We start from the raw sequence: 21177 nt of genomic DNA, 5'->3' as shown, positions 1-21177 counted from the left end.
ACTAAAGACATTGGAGGAACCGGGGACAGACATACTATTGGATATTTGCAACAAGATCTGCCACACGAAGACATGGCCAACCGAAAAAACTTTGATATCGCACGCAGGCAAAATTCTCCTAAGAAGACCGCCACTTACAGCATTAGCTGGACTCACAAATACCACCCGAGCAAGCCGGCTTTGCGAAAGGAAGAGGAACACTTGACCAAATTTTCAATATTAGACAAGTAATAGGAAAATCAGGAGAATTTAATTCCCTTATGCTACTCTGCTTTATTGATCATAAAAAAGCATTCGACTCCGTAAAATGGAAATGCTTGTGGCAAATACTAAGAGAAATAGGAATAGCGAAACACCTAATACGTCTAACTAAGAACCTATATGAATCAAATGGAGCCATAGTAAGAATAGATAACCACTCGTTACAGACTTTCAATATACAAAAGTGGGGTGACAAGATATTGTCTCCCAGAAACGCACTAGACGAATTCGAGGGAGGAGTGTCAATAGGTGGCAAAAAACTAACAAACCTACGATATGCAGACGATACAACGCTGCTGGCGAGAGATGAAACCGAAATAAGGATGAAGTTGAACAGAGTGGAAAGTGAAAATGCTAGGATGGGTCTGAAAATCAATCTCAGCAAGACTAAGCTCATGGTAATTGACAGAGCGGGAATCATTCAACGTCCGAACCTCACAAACATAGAAGATGTATATGAATTTGTGTGCCTGGGATCACTAATAAGTAACCAAGGCGGATCCGCAAAGGAAATACAAGGACGAATAGCAATGGCACAAGGAGGCATGAGCAACCTCACCACAAAATGGAAAGATCGACACATCACAAGAAACACGAAAATCATGCCCTTGTATTCTCAAGCTTTCTGTACAGAGCGGAATCCTGGACTATGAAAACACCAGATATACGAAAGATGATGTGCTGTTGGTGGCGTATGCTACGGATTTCATGTACTGAGAAACATACCAATGATTCTAGACTAAAGGAGCTGAAGATCAAAGACAGACTGTCCACAGTATGTCGCCGGCGAATCTTAAAATACCTTGGACATACCACAAGACGAGATGGCCGACAATTTCGAGAAACTGATAGTACAGGGAAAGGTGGAAGGAAAACGACCAAGAGGCAGGTCACCTGTTAGATAGACCAACTAACGGAAGCAATGGATAGATAAACATGGAAAGCTAAAGTTGATGGATTAACACGATTCCGTGAGATCACGATTTCTCAGATATGACAATAAAACTAAGAATAAGTGTGTTATCGGCTTGCAGTTGTCCATAAAAGAAATATGAATTTGGAAAAATTAGTTTGTCAAGACAAACTGATGTCCGACGTATACTTCGAAGAAGACCATTTTCCGAAGTACTTGTAAATGTGAACTGTTCTTTTTAATGATGAAAGTTATTAAATCAAAGCATCGTAAAAGGTTGACTGAATGAGTAACTCAATTCTAATGAAATGAATTTTGGAACAGTTGGAGTTTATTCAAAATTAGTTAGCGTCTACATTATACCTTATTTAAAATTTGTTTGTAAGGTCTTAAAATGACGCACAAAATAATAGTTATTTTCAAGGTAAATACTTATTTTTTTAAACATTAAAAACCTTGATTACTAGTCTAGTTAATTTTGGGTAGTCCTGAGTACGAATCCGTTGTACTTCTCGAGATGCCGCTTCAAAAAACTGTTGACCATGAATTTGCTCGACACTACATGAAAAAGCCATTTCAGTTCCTTTTACTATATCAAATATCAAAATTTGGCCATACACAAAGATGTGACAGCGACTGTGTGTCCTGACCAACGGAACTAACAAATTTTAGTTGCTAAAATCTACAGAAAACCGTTACGGTGTCTTAAAATGTCAAAGCGACTCGCACAGTGATGGATTAGGTAGAAAAAATGACCCTTTGGTTATTGGATATTTTAGAGTAGCGAGTTAAGAAAAATATGTTTTAATTTTCCAATAAATTTTGCTTGAGTAATATTGGTTGCTACTTTATTTTGATATAGATACCGCTTCTGTTATGGATTGGCATTGCATTGCTTTTCGTAATTCACGGATTTAACTCTGTTTACTTTCCACCGTTATTCCCTATCATCCGTCGTTCCTTCCTGCAAATAAAAATCAGATTCGTTGTCATTTTTATTCACAGCTCGACGATATGTATTTTTTTATTTAGGCAAACATGATCTGTTCTTTCACTAAGCTACTTTATCGCTGAATTGCCTTAATAAACCATGCATATTTTAATTTTTCAAAGAAACTTCCACAGGCTACTGTAATATTTTTTACAAAATTCTGGATTCCTCCTGCGTCGGTTTTTGCTGAGTCGAAATTGCTGACGTTTCGCCAATTATCCTGTTGCCTTCTTCAGAGCTTGACTGAAATTGGCTCGTATTTTGCTCTGTACCTGCTTATATATTGTTTGAGGGGGGCGCTAATGAGGGGCATAAACACCTTCTCGGATGACTGATTCCCAAATTGGTGACAGGTAGAGCCCTGAGTCGCGGTTAAGATTGTTAGGTTGTTTATAGATTTCTACAGACTCTCGTATTTTTCGTTGGTAGAAGAACTGATGCAAGAAGAACATGCAAGAATTTTGGGTTTTATCGAATAAAATTTTATCTAAGGGTTCATAAGTGTGTTCGGCAACAGCTGATGAGTTTATTTGTCTTAGTAGTAAGACTCTTTCGTGTTCTTTGATCCTAGTTGATATTTTTCGTCCGGTCTCTCCAATGTATTCTTTTGTCACATATGCATAGAATGCTGTAAACTCCTGGCATCTCAAATGGAATTTTGTCTTTGACGGACGGAAGATGTTGAGAGATTTTTGGACAAGTGGTAAATCTGGTTTCGAGGTTATAATTTTTTTGCTATATGGTTAGAGATGTTTTCAATGTAAAGAAGGACGACAGTGGCAAGTATAGGATTGTTTTCGGCCTCATTGCTATTGGAAGGTTGTGGTGAAGTGTATTTTTTGATGGAACGCTTAATATCTTTAATGCGAAAATTATTAGTGAGAAGAGCAGAGGTAATTTGTTTTAATTCTGTTTTCAGTGACTTGGGCTGAGATAGTTTTACTGCTCTGTAAACAAGAGAGTTGATAACCGATGATTTTTGGGCCGGATGGTGATGTGGCCATGCATTAGTGTGTCGGTCTCTGTGCGTAGGTTTTCTGTAAACACAATGACCCAATGTTAGGTCTGATAATAAGAATATCTAAGAATGGAAGGTTATTATTAGCTCCCAACTCAATGGTAAAACGTATGTTAGGGTGTATCGAGTTTAAATGTTTAACAAAATCTACTAGGGTTTCTTGACCATGAGGTCAAATAAGGACACAAACAAAACAAACAAAAAAAGACACACAATAATGTTTTAAGTAGACCTCATCAAAGATACAAAACATGCCTTTTGAAATATAGGATCTGGTTACAATATTATTTCATTAATTTAAAAAAAAACCTTTTGCTTTTACTGGGAATAATCTACAGTGTAGGTTTATCCTGGGTAATTCCATTCATATCTAAAAACGCCGTAAAGTCGGCCCCTAGCTAGCAAAGGGGTGTCGTGTCAAAACGGGCCGGACAGGCATGATATTATGTACGCAGTGTCTATCTGTATTAAATTTGTCATCCATTTTCCTAGGACAAAGAAGAATCAACGGTAAATAACTTTTACTTTTTTCAATTTTAAGGTTAGATTTATGAAAATATGTGAGCAATTTTGAAAGGAATACACACTTAAATAATGAAAGGGATGTCCCCATGTTTTTTAATTATTATTCATTGTTTATGTGCGCACTAAGTACGTATCTAGCTAGTGTCGTAAGTTACTTAGGAAACACCCTGTATAATAAGATTTAGGTACCGTTGTTTTCTTGTAGAACAAAATATCCCCCTAAAACAAGAAATCTAAAAGTTTGATTAGAGCAAAGTAATATTTCAGTTCCCATTGTAATGACGTCGGAAAATATTCTTTAACATTATAATCCGGATTTAATAAATTTCTTACCTTCCGGAAAACTGAACATCTATATGCGACGAATTACGTGACCACCGTTGATAAAGTTATCATTGTTCCAGGAAACGTTTTCGTAATTGCGGCCATTTTATTGGAACGAAATCTACAAAACGTGGCCAACTACCTAATACTCTCATTGGCCGTTGCCGATCTGCTCGTGGCATGCTTAGTTATGCCCTTGGGAGCCGTATATGAGGTCAGTCAGGAATGGTCATTGGGTCCTGAACTTTGCGATATGTGGACTTCGAGCGACGTTCTGTGCTGCACTGCAAGCATTCTCCATTTAGTCGCCATCGCACTTGATAGGTAAGCATAATTATATTCCTTCTTAATATTCGTAAAATTCCAACCATATATAGGGTATTATTGCAACCACACTATCTAATTTATGCCGACCGTGGTTGAAAGATTAAGGACGGCAACACAGGTCAAATTAGCACAACAAGAGATTTAGTTATTTAATTCTCCGATCCTGAAATGAAAGTAATAGTTTAGGCTTAATTATAGGCCCAAAACTTCGTTTTACAGAACATGTTATACAAAACTGCTAAAATATTCAATGTCAAGCAAGCAAGAGAATAATAAACAGAAATTTAATTTTGATTGTTTTTTATCACCACTATGAACACTTTTCCATTTTTTAATTCTATTCTATTGTTTTATTCTATACATTTTCTGTAATAATTCTAAAACTAATATTAGATGATGTAATTTGCTTGGCCTGTCCCTCTATATTCCATTTCATCCTTGTTTATTTTCTTCCATGAAATATTTGAGTTATACATCAAATCGAAAACTTGCTGGTGAGAAAATAAACTAGGATAGGTTTAAACGACATCAAAATGAAATTAACTTCATTTCCATGCCCATTAATTTTGGCTTACGTTTAAGTTATATGAAAGCATGACTTTAATTTCAGTTAATAATTTCTTATAGTTAATAGTTTAAGGTTAGTTTTCTGAAATCAAGTTGTTCAAAATATTGTCGAAATCTACTGTCAAACAATTATTTTATTGTAGCATAGCAAGAGCTTAACTCAATATTGTTTTTAATACTTTGAGATTTTTTAAGGTCGTGTGCATCTAAAGGCGTGAAGGATTTAAATTTGGCTAACATCAATAATAAGTGAGCTAAATTTAAAGTTAATCAGCAAATTAGAAAAGCATTAAATATTTATTTTGGGTTTTTGAAAAAAAAATAGAATCGCTTGATAAATATGCACGCCTAGGTATTTAGTATCAGATTTTGTGGCAATCTTGGTATCCATTATCTCAATTGTGATGTTTTTCACAATTTTGCTATCAATCATTAGCACTGCTTCAGTATTTTCAGGCGCGAGTTCTTCATCTTCTTTAAACATTCCATTACACGGTCAATGGCGATATAGGCCAACGTCACCAGCGTTTCCTCGCTTTTATTAGTTAGCTGCTATAGCGAGATCGTCTGCTTACCCAACTATTTTCACGTGTTGCGGCACTTCGAGTCTGAGTACTCGGTCGTCATAAATGTTTCATCGAGTCGATCCCAGTACAGATCCTTGTGGGACCCTACAGGTCACCTCCATGGTACGGCTATTGCCCACCATCAGCTCCCGATCCTAAAAGTATCTTGTTATTATGCGTACCTGGTAAGGCGCAGAACTAAATGCGTTTCTTACATCGATCGTGACAAGGAGGCATAATTTTCTATTTTTCCACGCGAAATTATTTGCATTTTTTACTTCCTGTAGCATTCACATTCACAGCGTCGACTGTTGATTTACCTTTGGTAAATCCGAATTATTGCTTGGCCAGTCCCCTTTTCCTCGTTATTTCGGTATTTAACCTTTCCTTTAGCAAGCGTTCCAGGACTTTCCCCATACCGTATACCAAACCAATCGGGAGCTTTTCTATAAAAACTAACCTATAGGGCTGGCGGTTCATAACGTTAAGAGAGAATTTCCTGATAACATTTCTGATCATTTCTGGTGGAATCCAGTCCAGGCCAGGCGCCCTTTTCGACTTAAGTCTATTGGATGCCTCTTCTAATTCTTCCATTGAAAATGGCGGTATTTCTTTTGGATTTACCGCTATCATGTCCCAGGTTACTCTTGGTAGAGAAGCAAATAATTTCCGAGCCTCCTGTAACATGGATTTTTCTGTAATCTGGAGAGGTGCATATGCCCCAGGTTTCATTTTCCACGCCATCCACTACTCTCTTCCAGGCCTCTTTTTTGGCTTCCCGGATAGCTTTTTTCAGGCTTGCGCGGGTTTCTCAATGCTGTGCTATTGCCGATTTTTTTTCTTCGTCAGTAATATGTGACCATTTGTTTTTTCGAGTCATGGTACGCTTTTTAAGCAGACATTCCTTTCAAAGTTTGGCTATCTGTGATGTCCACCAGTAGACAAGTTTCTTGTTACCTCCCAGTCCTTTTTTTCTCTTAAGGATACATGCGCCGGTGATAATTTCGGACCATATCTTTGGTATTTTTCTCCAGAGTTATTAGAAATTCCTCAATTTTTGTGTGATCTACACTGCACCCAAGTTGTTTCGGTTTTTGTTCAGGTGAGTTCGTCTCGTTTACGCTATCTTCTTTTATGGCCAGGAAAATAAAGTTATGGTCAAACAAATTTTCTTCGTCCGATACCTCCCAGCTTAAGATTCTGGTTGCTAGTCTACTCGTTGCGAAGGTGACATCACTAAAGGACTCGCTGGTACCCCTTTTGAATGTTGGCATGGTGTCTCTGTTTAACACGATCAGGTCCAGTTCAGAGCACCATTCCTAGAGGATTTCCCCTTTGTGGTCGTTTATCACCTACTTGGCATTAAAGTCTCCATATATAAGACATTGTTTTCTTTGAATACGGATGCTTAGTTTCAAATGGTGTAGGATAAGTTTCTTCGCTCTCGTTTGGGGATATATAACAACTATATATAACTATGTCCAAGTAGTTTATCCAGACAAAGCCGATGCCTTTGAAGCTGTATTGGGAATGTCCAAGTTATTTATCACTTGTTTCGCTGAGCCTAAGTTATCATCTGTCTGCCATTTGTTTCTCGTAGCATTTTATTTGTTTGGCTCGCTAAACACGGCCACGTCTATTTTCCTCCTTATAGCTTACCGTAACATGTCATGTGCAGCGTATCGTCTACCTAAGTTTACTTGGAGAATTTTTACCATTTTTCAAGTTTGAACATTACACGCTTTGTAATACAGCCCTCCTATTGACTGGGCAGTTTGTGACCGGACACCTGGCATATTACACAATGTAAGCTCTTCACACAGTCCTTTCGTTGGTGGTTTTCTTCTCCACAGTTGATGCACATCTTAGATCTGTTTGGCCCAGGGCATCCTTTAGCCATATGTCCTACGTTTCAACATTGGAAGCACGAGGTGATATTGACTCTTTTTCTTATTGGACAACTCGCCAGTCCGATTCTGATTCTCCCCTCCTCCGTAAGTTTATGTGCAATTTCTTTGGAGACAAAAACTGTGGCAGCTTGTGTTTCTCTGAACGACGGTCTAAAAGCTAACTCTAACCTCTCCCGTTAGATTATTTCTTGTCATAAATGTTTTAATTTAGTTTACTATTTCGTCCGTGATAGTGATTGCATCAAGGTTTTTTATGTGCAGTATAGCTCTTGATTCATTTCCGGTTGTGGTTTTTATCAGTGCATTACCATTGACGCCTTTAAGAGCCTCAGCCATGTGTGCTGCTGTACCATGTTGCCTATCTATTGACAGTATTAGGTTACCATCTTTAGACTTTCTTACTCCGCTAACTAGGTCGCTTAGTTGTCGTCTATTCACCTCTATGTTCACAGCTGTAAGCAGTTCCGCATATGATCTGTCCCCTTTTTCTACCAAAACAGCCTCGGATAGAATTTTTGACTGTGGTTGCCAATTTTTTCCTGCATATCGCCTTTATCTATTTGCATCAGCAATCTTTCGGCATCTCTCATGGTCCCACCTTTTCTGAAAAGTACAAGACAGTTTGGTTCTTCCTTTCTTAATAGTTATGTATTTAACCTTTTTAATTGCCTTATATAGCTCCTGTGATGTCTCCCATGAACATTTTCAGATCTTGCCCGTCTTCAGTTTCACCTTCGCCATCGAGTAATTTGCTGCTGGTTACCACGTAAATAACGTTCTCTAGCTCTGGTTTACTTCTTTCGACATAGTCCTTAATTTGATTCACCAGTTCGGTTAATCTTCGAATTAGAACGGAGTTGTCTGCCTCTTCTGGGTCCATAAAAACTGTGAGATCCATTTCATTGATTACATTATGCAGGATATCGTTTTTTATAACTGTGTATATAAACGCATCGTGTTCCCATTCTCTGCCTATTAAATTATTTAGCGCATTGTTATCCAAGGCACTTTTAATGATACTCTGGACGTCCATATTTGTTAATTTAGCTTTGGCCTGATCTTCAGTTTGTGTTCTGTGAGCTTGTATTACAATTTCTTCGGTTTGTTCTTGGAGACGCATCTATTACCTCGCCTATACTCTTATGTGTACTATATGTTGTCCCTAAGGTTCTCCAGCGTTTCATGTACTTGTTGTCCCAGCAATTGTTCGGTTAGCCTTTGAATTTTTATTGCTGCCTCCCTTATTTCCCTCCCTCCCTCTCCATCTTTCGAAGGGGTCAATTTATTCGCTAGTATCACTTCTTTCCGTATTGACGGTTGTATACTTCTCAGCAATTTTCTCTTCTGCGCCTCTCAATGGTGATAGAAAATTGTCCCCCCCAGAATTCGTGGGACAGCCATCCGAAGAGGAGTGGGATTTCCCGGCCCTGCCGGTACCCACCTGGGGTAATAACCGTTCTTCCATGATTTAATTTTTGTATTTAGTTTGGAGGGTCTCTCTCTAGGCAGATTACCTTCTCTGTGGCATTAAGCTCTGCCTACCCATTTGCAGCCGACCGCTCCGGTCAGACGCTGTAGTGTTTGTGTAGTGTGATAAATAGTATCAAATATATTAAGTAATTATAACATAATTATATCATAGATAAAAATTATTAATGCCACAGGTTCCAAAATTTCTTCTAAACCCGCACTGTGCACTCAGAATGATGATTGATAATCTTTCAAATATTGTTGATATTAGTGGGAAGATACTTATTTTCTACCTTTCAGGAAAGTAGCTTTCTTCCAAACAACCGTTTTAGAACGTGCGTAGTGTTTATTTACCTGAAAAGACTACAATATTTTAGTACTAGTGATAAAATTTCTACTCCCCTATCATTCTACATTTTTATCTGTAAAATTTCCTCTAATTTGCTAATAGACAGGCTACAATAATTTCATGATACAGATTTGATAACAGCTTGGACTAAATCAATTATTTGTCTTGAAGTAAACCCCAGAGAAATCCAGAAAAGGGGATGTGCAAACATGCCTCGGTAATCTAATTATATAAAAGCTCTCCGTAAAAGTAAAAGGAAACAAATAATAAAAGCGATAACGGAGCAGGTACGTAGGAGAGAAGTTTATTTTGGTGATAACGTAACATGTTGGCTACAAAAGCCTAAAAATAATTTAATTTTCTATTTAGTCAACCCTAGCAGATCGCAATAATCGTTAAACGTGTTTGCTAAAGAAATAAAAAATAAACGTACCATTTTTATTGGCCACCTATTTTGTTGAAGAATGAAACATTTTACGTGCAAGATTGGGCAATGCATAATATAAGCTGATTTTTAAATTAGAGATGATGTTATATAAACCAGTGGCCATATAAAAACTTTGGGATTTTTGAAAATTTAGAAAAAATTATGATAACAGATGTTTTCGTACGATCTTTTATAGCTTTGAATCTGTGTTTTTTTTTAATATCGATTGATTAAAGCTTTTCTGCAATATCCGTTTTTATCAACCCTGTTTTGTAAATGCTTAATAAAAAGAGATATTGCGGATATTGTTTAAACACGTTAACCTATCGCTGTCTAGTGAGTCGCGAATATAAAATAAAGTGAAACATTAACAGTTAAACACATTTATTGCTTAACAATACCTTTTTGTTATTAGTAATAAACTTTTAAGAAAAGTAGTCTATTTTCACACCGCGGAGCGCTAGACCAAAACCAAAAGAAAACTCTCAGTCCTCTCCACCAACTTGTCAAAGGATATATCTTGCGAAACTGTTTCCAAACATGACAACAGAATTTCTCACATAGTAAGGAATATAAAAATAGGATTATAGAAAAAGAAAGCAGAAATGAAAACATTTTTTACAACTTTTGTTTACAGATTTGGTACCTATAGAAATTGTCCTATTTCAGTCAGTTTACGTTTGCTTATTTGCGCTTATAAATTTCATTTTTAAGAAGTTGCCTTTGTTGACATTCAGAACTCCTCGGAAGTCAACAAATAGTTTCATTAGTTGCGAACCACTTATCTGGAAATATTGTACACAGAGTACGTACCTCACCGAATGGGGTTAATATTAGCATTAGATGTTATGAAAAATCGAATATCTCGAGCGCTTCTTTAATGAATATAATGATAATGCTGGAAATTATTTTCAAGGTTTCTGAAATGGCCATCAGCGGGCGTAATAGCGATCGTGATTTAAAAATTCGGTTTCTACGAAAATTTCTAACTAACCAAAACTAACTAAAATTTTACTGAGTACTTTTCTATAGCTGCGAAAAAATCAAATCTTTTTTGTTTAATACCATTTACTCTATCTCTATAACTTCAAAATGCTCAACGCATTTTAATGAACTTAAGTTGTTCAAAAGGGCTTTTCCTGCTGTGGGTGACGCGATTGCCACTGCTGCTGTAATTTTTTATTCTTAGTTGCACCTTCCCTTAGAAATAAACTGCCCATGCGTATAGTTTATAGTTTGCAATTATTAATATTACTATTACGAGTGAAAACTGAACATGCTATCAGTAGAATTATTAACTATTGAGCAAATTGCATGGACAATATTATAGTAATCTTTTGTGATTTTTCAAAGAAACTTCCACTTTTTACAAAACTCCTGGATTAATCCTGCGTTGGTTTTTGCTGAGTCGAAATTGCTGACGTTTCGCCAATCATCCTGTTGGCTTCCTCAGTGCTTGACTGAAACTGGCTCGAATTTTACTCTGTACCTGCGTATATATTGTTTGAGGGGGGCGCACCGTCTCGGATGACTGATTCCCAGATTGTTAGGTTGTCGAACTTACTAACTGAAACAGTTTCGGTTAAGCGCTGAAGAAGCCAAACGTCAGCAATTTCGACTCAGCAAAAACCGATGCAGGAGGAAGCCAGAATAATAGATTAATGGGGAGAAATTTTCATCTTAATTAACAAAAAAGTTTAATATTAACCATAGAGTGGGTATGGTTTCCAATCTTAGAATGTTCGACGCTCCATCTCTGCTATAAAAACGAACATGATGAACCTTGTTCGAGAAATGGGTTTTAATTAAATATTTCATGTCCTAGTAGCACGTTTCAACGTTTCAACTTTCAGTAAAACATCTGCAGCAGCTAGGAACATCCAAGTTCTAAATTCTCCAGCAAAAAGTGCCGTAATTAATACCCCTAGACTGAATTTTTCTAATATTAGCAATGTATAAAAAAATTTAGCGTTTGTGTCCAAATATTGTGTAAAAGTAATATAAATTATTTTATAATATTTTATATTATTGACAATATTTATTACTAGTTTAAGGAAAAAATGTTGAATATAAAAGTGATAGATAAGACAAACAATTTAAAATTAAATAACCAAATCTTTATTTTTTAATACAATTTATACTAAATGTCTTCAAATTTGTTACTTATTAATTATTTTTTGATATAATAAATTATTTCCGCATTACATGTTGTATTAACATGTAACAAAAGCTATTATCTGAAAGAATTATGGTTAGTTCGTCTCTATAGACTTTTCTGGTTCAGGTAATATTCATGTTATTCTCAATCTTTTGTAGTTTTTTCGCACTGTTTGAAGATTTGCAGGACTGTGTTCGTAAAATTGTGTACACCTCAAAAATACTAAGTTTACGTGTAGGAAGCGCTTAATAAAATTGAGAGAGCATGGTACACAAAGTTTTTATTTTTTCAAGCTGTAGCTGCAAATGACTGTATCACTTTATAAAATTGTTGGCATAGTCGATTCTAGATTTAGCCAAGGAGACGTGGCTAAATTACGAAAAGGATACTAATTAAAAGTTGAAACGTGACCAAGGTGTAGTAGAATATATAAAAAAAACATTGACTTTAAACAAATATATTTTCTCGAACAAATACAAAAATATAAAAAAATGCATAAGCGTAAAATAAGGTAAACTGCATTTTTACCTTATTTGATCTATCAACATTATTTATTTGCACAAGAAAGAAACATTTTGCTTTACACTGGCATCTTTGATATCCTTGACCTGCAAACCATTGATTGACGATTTGCAATTTGCCGTAAAAATATTTTTTCAGAGGAAGCGTACTTAATATAAATAAGTTTGTTCTCGCATACCATACGCTGACTCCTTCAAAACATTTATTATATATATTCATAACATTTCTCTAATGATGATTCGACTATTTTTCAACATCATTTGTCTCACTCCTTCAATTCTTGGTTATTGGCGTGCTGGGGCGTCCAGAGCGAGGTTCGCCATCGGCGCCTTCTCGGCCATCTTACAACAGCTTGTACCACTTATAAACATTTTTTTTGCTCAAACTAGATTCACCATATGCCGTTGTCAATATTTCGAGTGCTTTTCAGTACTGTATTTCATTTTTTGCACATAATTTTTTTTCAAATTCTTTGTTCCAGTTTCTTTGCCGGCAGAAAATCGCTGAGCACACAAGATACGTCTAATTCTTCTGTCTAACAAAAAAAAAAAGTAAAGGTGCAAATTGACTGAAGCTGTGAACATATGTTAAGCACATATGTACCAACATAACAACAAAACAAAACAATATCGAAGACCGAATGTACGGGCTACAAAGATCACCTTGCCTTCTAAACACACCTCGTACATTATCGCAATACATTAACGAAAGGTAACGCGAATATCTGTCGAAATTAAAAGACCAAAAATTGTACTCGACTGAAACACAGTTCACTATAGCTCACAGCAACATTACAGAAATATGGATTAACTGCAGCACAGAGAGCAAGTGATTTCTGCGTTATATGAAAGAATTTATTTAATTAATACCTTTACTTAATGTAAAGTGTTTATTGTAACTAAATTATTTTTTCTATTGATTTTTTATTGAGTTGATAAATAAATAAATAATTCAACATTTAATTTTGTACCAAGCATACTAATGGAGTGCGACAAATCATATGTCTCTACGCAAACGAAGCTCAATTGAAACGAATTTGTTCTACGTGGATTCGCCTTTATTTCCAGATAAACAAAACCATTATCCGCGAACAAATCCGCATATTATATAAATTGAAACTTCTCCGTGAACCGTGAAAAGGTCACACAGAGACGATAACACGGCAGTTAGAAAAACGCAGCTGAACTTCGATGTGGAACATCGCCAACTTCTATATCTTATCAATATGACTTTTACTATTGCAAGAGTTCTCGTTATATGAAATATTACTACGTTACCGGGTATTATTGTGCCCATTCGAATCGCCGAATTTAACGTCATTTCCTGCAAAACTTGATATTCTGCAATGCATTGCGGGGAGACATGTTTTTTGGTTTTCCATTAGGAAAATGGGACATTATTTTTCAAAAATATGGATACAAATGATACGGCTGAATTACAAGTTTGAGATAAATGGAGCATTACGGTGTGACATGTAAATTTGTAGTAAGTAGCAAAATAGTAAAAAAATATTTTATTTCTCAAAATTTCTGTAAAGCGTAAAGTTCTATGTTCTTGCGATATCTGCCCTTATGTGTTTATCAATCCGCATAACTAATTCTCACGTTCCGTAGATAATTGAATGCACAAAATTTACTAAATTATTGAAACTGCTAACTTACGTTTATATCAATAAAAATAAACAACAGTATAAGTTTATTATATGTTCCGCTTCAGAACTACAAAACCGCTGCACTCAATACGCTATATTGAAAGAAAATGACGCCCCATGCTTTATTTTGAGGCATATTTCTGTTCTGTTCTGTGCTCAAAAACTATTTCTGTTGCAGCAGTTTATGGAACACCGTCCTATCTGTACAATTTTTTTTTATTTTTTATGCATTGGTATTTCTATGCTTTATTTAATCTTATTAGATGTTTGTCCATTTGACTGTTGACTTCTCTGCCCAAGTAGATGATTTTGGTTTTGGTATTATCGATTTCTAGATCTATTTTCGTACTGTCTTCAGCTGACTTCACCTGCATCACGTTATCATCGGCGTACCATATGTTGTTGATGATATAGTTGGCACAGACAGAATTTTTTTTTAAAGCAGTGTCGTTTCTTTATAATTGTTAATGTCGTCGTAATATTCATCAAAATAGTTTTGATTATCTTGGCATTTATTTAATTGGAAAAAAAAGAGGTAAAAACAAAAATTACAGCTTGCTTAAAGAACAAAATAGGAGATGCATGTATGCCAAAAATTGATACGTTACAAATAAATATTTCAAATTTTCCATCAGTTCGCTAAAAAAATACGTAAAAAGTATTGGTTTTAAGTGAAAGAAATCAAATAATAGAAAATAAAATAAAAATAGAAAAAATCTAATCCGTATTTATTAATGAGATGAGGGATTTTATTAACACTACATTCATAACTTGAGAGCTAGCGAAGGTTATCCATATATTGTGGTTCACGCTGGATCAAAGGAACATTTGTTAAGATTTTAAGATATAGTAGTGGACTAAAAAGCTGGAATAATAATAACAATATGAACAGGCAAAATTTTGAAAATTGCCTTAACAATCAAGTGTTAATAAATCTTCCTCCAAAATGTTTGATAGAGAGGGACAACGCAAGCTAGCATTCTGGCCTTTTTGGGGATATTCCAAGAAAAGCATGGACAAAGCATAGGTTGATTGAATAGTTATAATAAAATAACATCGACTTCCCAGAAAGAATTGTAAAAAAAATTGTGACAATGAAAAAAATGGAATAAACATTTAGACAACAAAATTACCAACTACCTACCCCCATACCATTGACAGTTTAATGGTATGGTCTAAGCGGAAGAGGAAATACGACCAATATATTTCTAGTCTCAAAGGGATACCAGTCAGCAAAGTGGAGAAAAGCACTGAAAAAATTATTATTATGGAACTTTCGCAAAATCGATGTAATTATATTGTGTCTTTTACTTCTCGCTAAATTTCAAAGTCACGACAAACTGTGATAAATACAAAAAAGTGTACACGTAATATATAATATAATTATAATATTAATATAATTATAATATTCCAAATATCGCGCGCCCTGTATGATAGACGAAACCTGAAACTCTTTCTCGACACAATATTCGAGACTGCTTAAACCAATTATGCCATGTTTTATAATTTTGCATTTACAGCTAATAATTTATCCACTAAAACGGCAATTTGCAGGATCTTTTAGATTTTTTTACCAATAATTGACCCACCCTCTACATAATTGAAAAAAATCCGCAAATGGAGGTTATAGCCCTGGATCTTCCACGTTTCCTGGTCCAAAAATATTTGCAAATTAGTAAATTATTTTCGTGAAACTAAGTTTTTTCTGAAACCATGCATTGCGCCATAATAATCAATGACGTCGTCGCGTCTTGACTGAGCCCCCGAAATACCGATTTTAAAATTGATTTTTTCATATATCCCGAGCAGCGTACGTGATAGACGAAAATCGCAAATACAAAATTTGTAGCTCTTGATGCGACCTAAGACACTGTTTGAATCGATTAGCCATATTTTCTACGATTTTTAATTTAATTGGTTATTAAAAGAAATAAATAAAAAAAAGATCAATTTTCTAGGCCTTTTAAATTTTTTTATATCGGGAACACCCTGTACAATATTAGTTGTCTATGCGAGCTATATCGCTATCTGAATCATAGTCTTTCAATTATAACCGATTTTCAGTTTTCAGTTTTTTTGAATTTGCGGCGCACCTATATATTTTTGAAAAACTGTCAAGAATAAAAGTTTATAGAACCCTATCTTCTGCGTCTCACGATTCAAGAATTTTTTTGGTCTCGTAAACGGTTTTTGAAAAATTATGTTTTTGTTGACCCTTGCACACGCGATTTTAATTTTTTTTGAGAATACTGCCCGACCCCTCAGTCCCCTCATTTTCAATAGGTTCCGTTACGGAGTAAAGCGGCATACGTGCCAAATATGAAGTCGATTGCTTCAAATTTGGGACACTTATCGTGTTTCATAGCAATGTCAAAAAAAAAGTCGAAAATCGCGAAAAAAAGATGGATGCTGGCATCGGATCGAGAACATTTCGTACAAGCTCATGTGTGTCAGAGTTAAAGAGGAGGCAAATTTTAATTTCGTAGCTCCAACGGTTCGACAGTTATTCAGGAAAAACCAAAAGACGAGAAGAATGAAGAACGGACACAAACAGACAAAAAAAAATTTTTTTTTCGAAGGTGGTCATTTCTGTACCAAATTTTATACCAGCGTAGATACTTTAGAAAAATTCGATTTCATCGATTTTCGGAAGTAACAAGATTGATTTCGAAAAATCGTCGCTGGGCAGGGCAAGTTCGGGCGGAGACGAAACAGCTTTTTATTTTAAAAAGAAGGCGTTTCGCGGTTTCTCATCCTAGAGGAACTCATTGTTTTTCTATCGTGCTCCCTCGGACCACTATGAAATTTTCGCAAAATCGATTTAATTAAATTGTGCATGCACCCTGTACAAAGTGTCTTTCACATTAGGTCGAATTTCCAAGTCACGGCACACTTTGGTAAATACAAACATTTGAGCAAATAATAGCGATTTCCAGTGATATTTTTCCAAATACCTCGCACACCCTGTATGATAGACGAAGTCTGAAACTATCTTCCGACACAATTTACAATACTGTTTAGACCAAATCATCAAATGTTTCATTGTTTTTCTTTTACGGTTAATAATTTACCCACGAAAACGGCAATTTTCAGGATCTTATATAATTTTACTCCCTTACCGACACACCCTGTACATAATTAAAAACATACCAGAAGTAGAGGTTATGGTACTAGATCTCCCACGTTTTCCGGTCCATGAATTTTTCCAATAGAGGAAATAGTTTTCGAGAAAATAATTCTTTTCTTAAACAATGCAGTACGCCTTGATAGTAAATGACTAGATTGAATGCAAGAAATAGCGATTCCCACTTGAATTTTTTGAAATATCTCGAAAAATGTAAATACAAAAATTGCGGCTCTCGACGTGGCCTACAATACTGGTTGAACCAGTTCTCCAAATTTTTCACTATCTTTAAGGCTAATAGTTTACTTTGGAAAAGGTCAATTTTCAGTTTCATTTATATTTTCGTCCATAATTGAAAAACCTTGCAATTGATCGAAAAAATGCCTAAAATAAGTGTTATAGCATTGATCTTCCCCGTACGCTGGTTAAAGAATTTCGCTGATCGGCTTAATAGTTTTAGAGAAAATAATTTTCTTCTGAAAACCGAAATAACCCAAAAAAAAATTTCAAATTTCAAATTTCAAAAATTTCCAAATCTGAAGTCGGAGGCTGCAAATTTGAGACATCTACTACATGTTTTAATATAGCACAGAATATCCCGAACACCCTGTACAATATGTGAAAACTTTAAATAAAAAAGTTTTAGCCGTCCGTACGGGCTATACAGGCATGTAGAAAAAACTGACAACAGAAGGACAGCCTTCTAGTTATGGTTAATTATCATTACAAAGGGAATCCAATTTTCAGTTTTATGCAAATTACCGACGCACTCTGTACATTTCAAAAAAAAACATAATCAAGAATAAAGATTTGGATTAAGATTTTTTTCTATCGTACATACCGTTTTGCAGAAATGATACAATGCAAATGCGGTTTTTTGAATTTTTAAAAATACTTCCCGACCCACCTCACCCCCTGCATTTTCAATAAGTTTCGTAACGGTGCTAAACTCAAATTTCAAGTTGATGGCTTCAAATATCGTGTTTATCGTGTTTTATAGCAATATCCAAAAAACAGTCCAAAATCGAAAGAAAAAGATGGACGCTGTTATTTGAACGGAGCCATTTTCTATTGACTTATGTGTCTTATAGACTTTATAAAAGGAACCAAATCTCAATGCTGTAGTTCGAACCGTTTGAAAGTTATCGCAAATTAATGCTCCCTCTACAGAGAAACGGAGAAGGGAGAACGGAGAACAGAAAAAAAAACACTTTTTTTTACGTTGATCATTTCTGTACCAATGGCGGTCCTCTAGGCCAACCGTTGCCGAGATATAAGTTTCGATAAGATTAAGGGATGTATATTAGTAACGCCTTATGACCTTATTTGCAAGAAAATGCCAATTTTAGATTAGCCTTCACCAGCGCTGATAGCAACCCACTTATCTACATCTACATCTATAAATAATATAAGAACATAATTAGTTGAAACCAGCGTAAGCAAACAGATAATATGCCAATTATACTGCCATTTATTTTGCCTCCTTTAAGGCAATATCTCTCTTGTCGTATACCTCTCAGTACATGTTTTCTAAGCTATTTTAGTAATGATTGGTATTAACTTGCCATGTTTTATCTGATTGTAGTCTGCACAGCACCCAAACAGTTAAACAAAGAATAACTTCCTTTATGCCATTACATTTTTTCAAACCATACGGTGACCTGCTTACATATTCACATTTGGTGGAAATCTTCTAAAAATTATACGCAAAAGATCTTTACTGCTTATCACATTTCCCGTGTGGCTTCTTAGGCCTATGGCCCTCGTAGTTTCGGACTTTTCTTTTTGGTAGTACTACCTATGTGCGTAAATGAGAGTCAGTGTTGTGTAAAAAAAGTAAAATGAAGTAAAAAAAAATGCATCATATCTCAGAGATGTAAGCCACTATTTCTTATTCAGTTGGTCCGCAAACCAGAAAGCCAAACTGTAAAATTTTACTACGTTGCGAATAAAGTTTTTCGGGATAATTTAGCATCCTGTAACCATAAATCATCACGGATTATTTGTTTAAAGCGCAAAGAACCTCATCTTGCCGTACAGTTTTTCCCTGGGATAATGTGTCAAATTCTCGAGTCACAATGCCAGACGGTGTTGAAGAGAATTAAAACCGGATTTATAGGAGGGCATTAAAGTTTATCCGGGATGGAGTTTTACGTATAGTCGTAAAGAAGATTCAATTTAAAATTGTTCATTGTTCGGGTAGACATTTATAAGTGGTATAACTAAATAAGGGAGCTTCTTTGTTTATGACACAATTTATGACTAACACGTGCGCGGTATAAACTTTTCCGGTGAATTAAATGCAAATAATATACAGGGCAGCTTGTTACTGCGGTATATCTCAGTAACAGTTTGTTTTATAGAATAATTTTAAATTCACGATAACATAATCCAAAACCCCCAAAGTACCTCGATTTTGATTATGTCAGAGAAGTGGAGGACTCTGGAACTGGCAATCCAGATCACTCTATTTGTAACCCTTGGATTTTCCGGAGATTTTTGACTCTGTAGCTGTATAAGAGGGTTACTTTTTAAAAAATGTTGGAAAGGAAAAGTCCCATCTGATTTCATTTCGCGATGACGATTCATGCCTACATCTATTTATTTAATATTTCTACTGGCTGTATCCTCTAACATAAAATGGTTTAAATAAATTATTTGTCATACTTCTATTGTTATTTAAGGTTACTAAATAAGTTCCGCTAAATAATAGACAACTGACCATAAATTCTGTATATTATTTTATATTTAATTGTTTATCTAAGGAATACAAGAGTTGATCTGTTATTATAATGCTTTATTAGTGCTAAAAAATTTAGTAAATTGGCCATGGCTATTCTGTTTCAAGTTAACAATAATGGCTGTGGCTAACTCAACCATTTTTAATTTTTATAAAACTACTGGATTCCTCCTGCGTCTATTTTTGTTGAGTCGAACTAGCCAACGTTTCGCCAATCAACCTCTTGGCTTCTTCGGAGCTTTACTGAAACTGTTTCATATTCTTCGACGCAACAAAAACCGACGCAGGAGGAATCCAGAAGTTTTATAAAAAGTATTACAGTAGTCTGTGGAAGTTTCTTTTAAAAATCATACATTTTTGTTAAATAACATTGATTTTCATTGAACGGTATTCTAGTTTTGCAGTTTTAACCATGTGAATTGTTAAATTAACAAGGCAAGGCTAATATTCTTATTACTTAGCTACAGTGATGACCAACAATATTGATAAATTTGTCTCATTGAAAAACGATACATAATGATTCATAGCAATTCTCTGAAATTACCGAATGAAATATACAACAACACAACAACCGACATTTTGTTAATATAAAACAAATCGCCCATTCTCAAAGAGATCTGATTACACAAAAGTAAAACAAACTAATTAAACTCCGAAGTCGATATCTCAGAAATTATTATTTTTAAAATGTTACACATGACCCGGGTGTCTTAAGACATACAAAGATGTAAATTCGTGTGTAGTAATGCTATATTACCTTTAAGGACATAAAATATGAAAAAGCTTGAAAATGTTTAAAAAATGTATTGTGCTTGGTAGTGAAACTGTTGAAATCGCGATCAAGTAAGTTTTTTTACAGTAGTTATTCAAAAGAGCAAAAAGATCAACCTACTGGAAAATCTACTCAAACAGACTTAACAATGGATAAGTTGACTCTAAAATTGAAACAACTTAATTTTGCAGCCAACAAAATTGAAGATTTGAAACAAAAAATTGAAAAATCGCCATACGCTTTAATGGATGATACATTAAATATTATACTGGCTTTGAATATGCATGGTTCATTAATTAATATTTAAAAGCAAAAGGAAATATTTTCCCATTACGAATACTACAGCATCAAACAATTGTGTAATGTGCAAATTTGAACCATTTCACAAAAGTTATAATGATATAACAAACAACTGTGGAATACTAACCTAACTAACTAACCAAAACTATTATTTTAATTTAAAAAAATCTTTATTTTTGAAAATCTTTTTTGAATCAGAACATTGCTTGCAAAACCAAGATGTATTGGAAACAGTTTCCAAATTTTCACATTCAAAATGAAA

The 21177-nt window shown here is 35.0% G+C and overlaps 1 protein-coding gene across 1 annotated transcript in view; it reads left to right on the top strand.

Annotated features, from left to right (window-relative positions):
- Positions 1–934: 934 nt before the first annotated feature.
- LOC132702795 (5-hydroxytryptamine receptor-like) overlaps positions 935–21177 on the top strand; it is a 45599-nt gene continuing 25356 nt past the window's right edge. Inside the window, exons 1-2 of the mRNA XM_060671579.1 lie at positions 935–1157; positions 4062–4356. Coding sequence (XP_060527562.1) covers positions 935–1157; positions 4062–4356 — 518 coding nt within the window. The remainder of the gene's footprint in view (positions 1158–4061; positions 4357–21177) is intronic.

This window comes from Cylas formicarius, unplaced genomic scaffold (genome assembly GCF_029955315.1).
Source record: "Cylas formicarius isolate icCylForm1 unplaced genomic scaffold, icCylForm1.1 PGA_scaffold_6__28_contigs__length_40554024, whole genome shotgun sequence".
Taxonomy (NCBI): Eukaryota; Metazoa; Arthropoda; class Insecta; order Coleoptera; family Brentidae; genus Cylas; species Cylas formicarius.
This window is presented reverse-complemented; position numbering and strand designations above follow the sequence as displayed.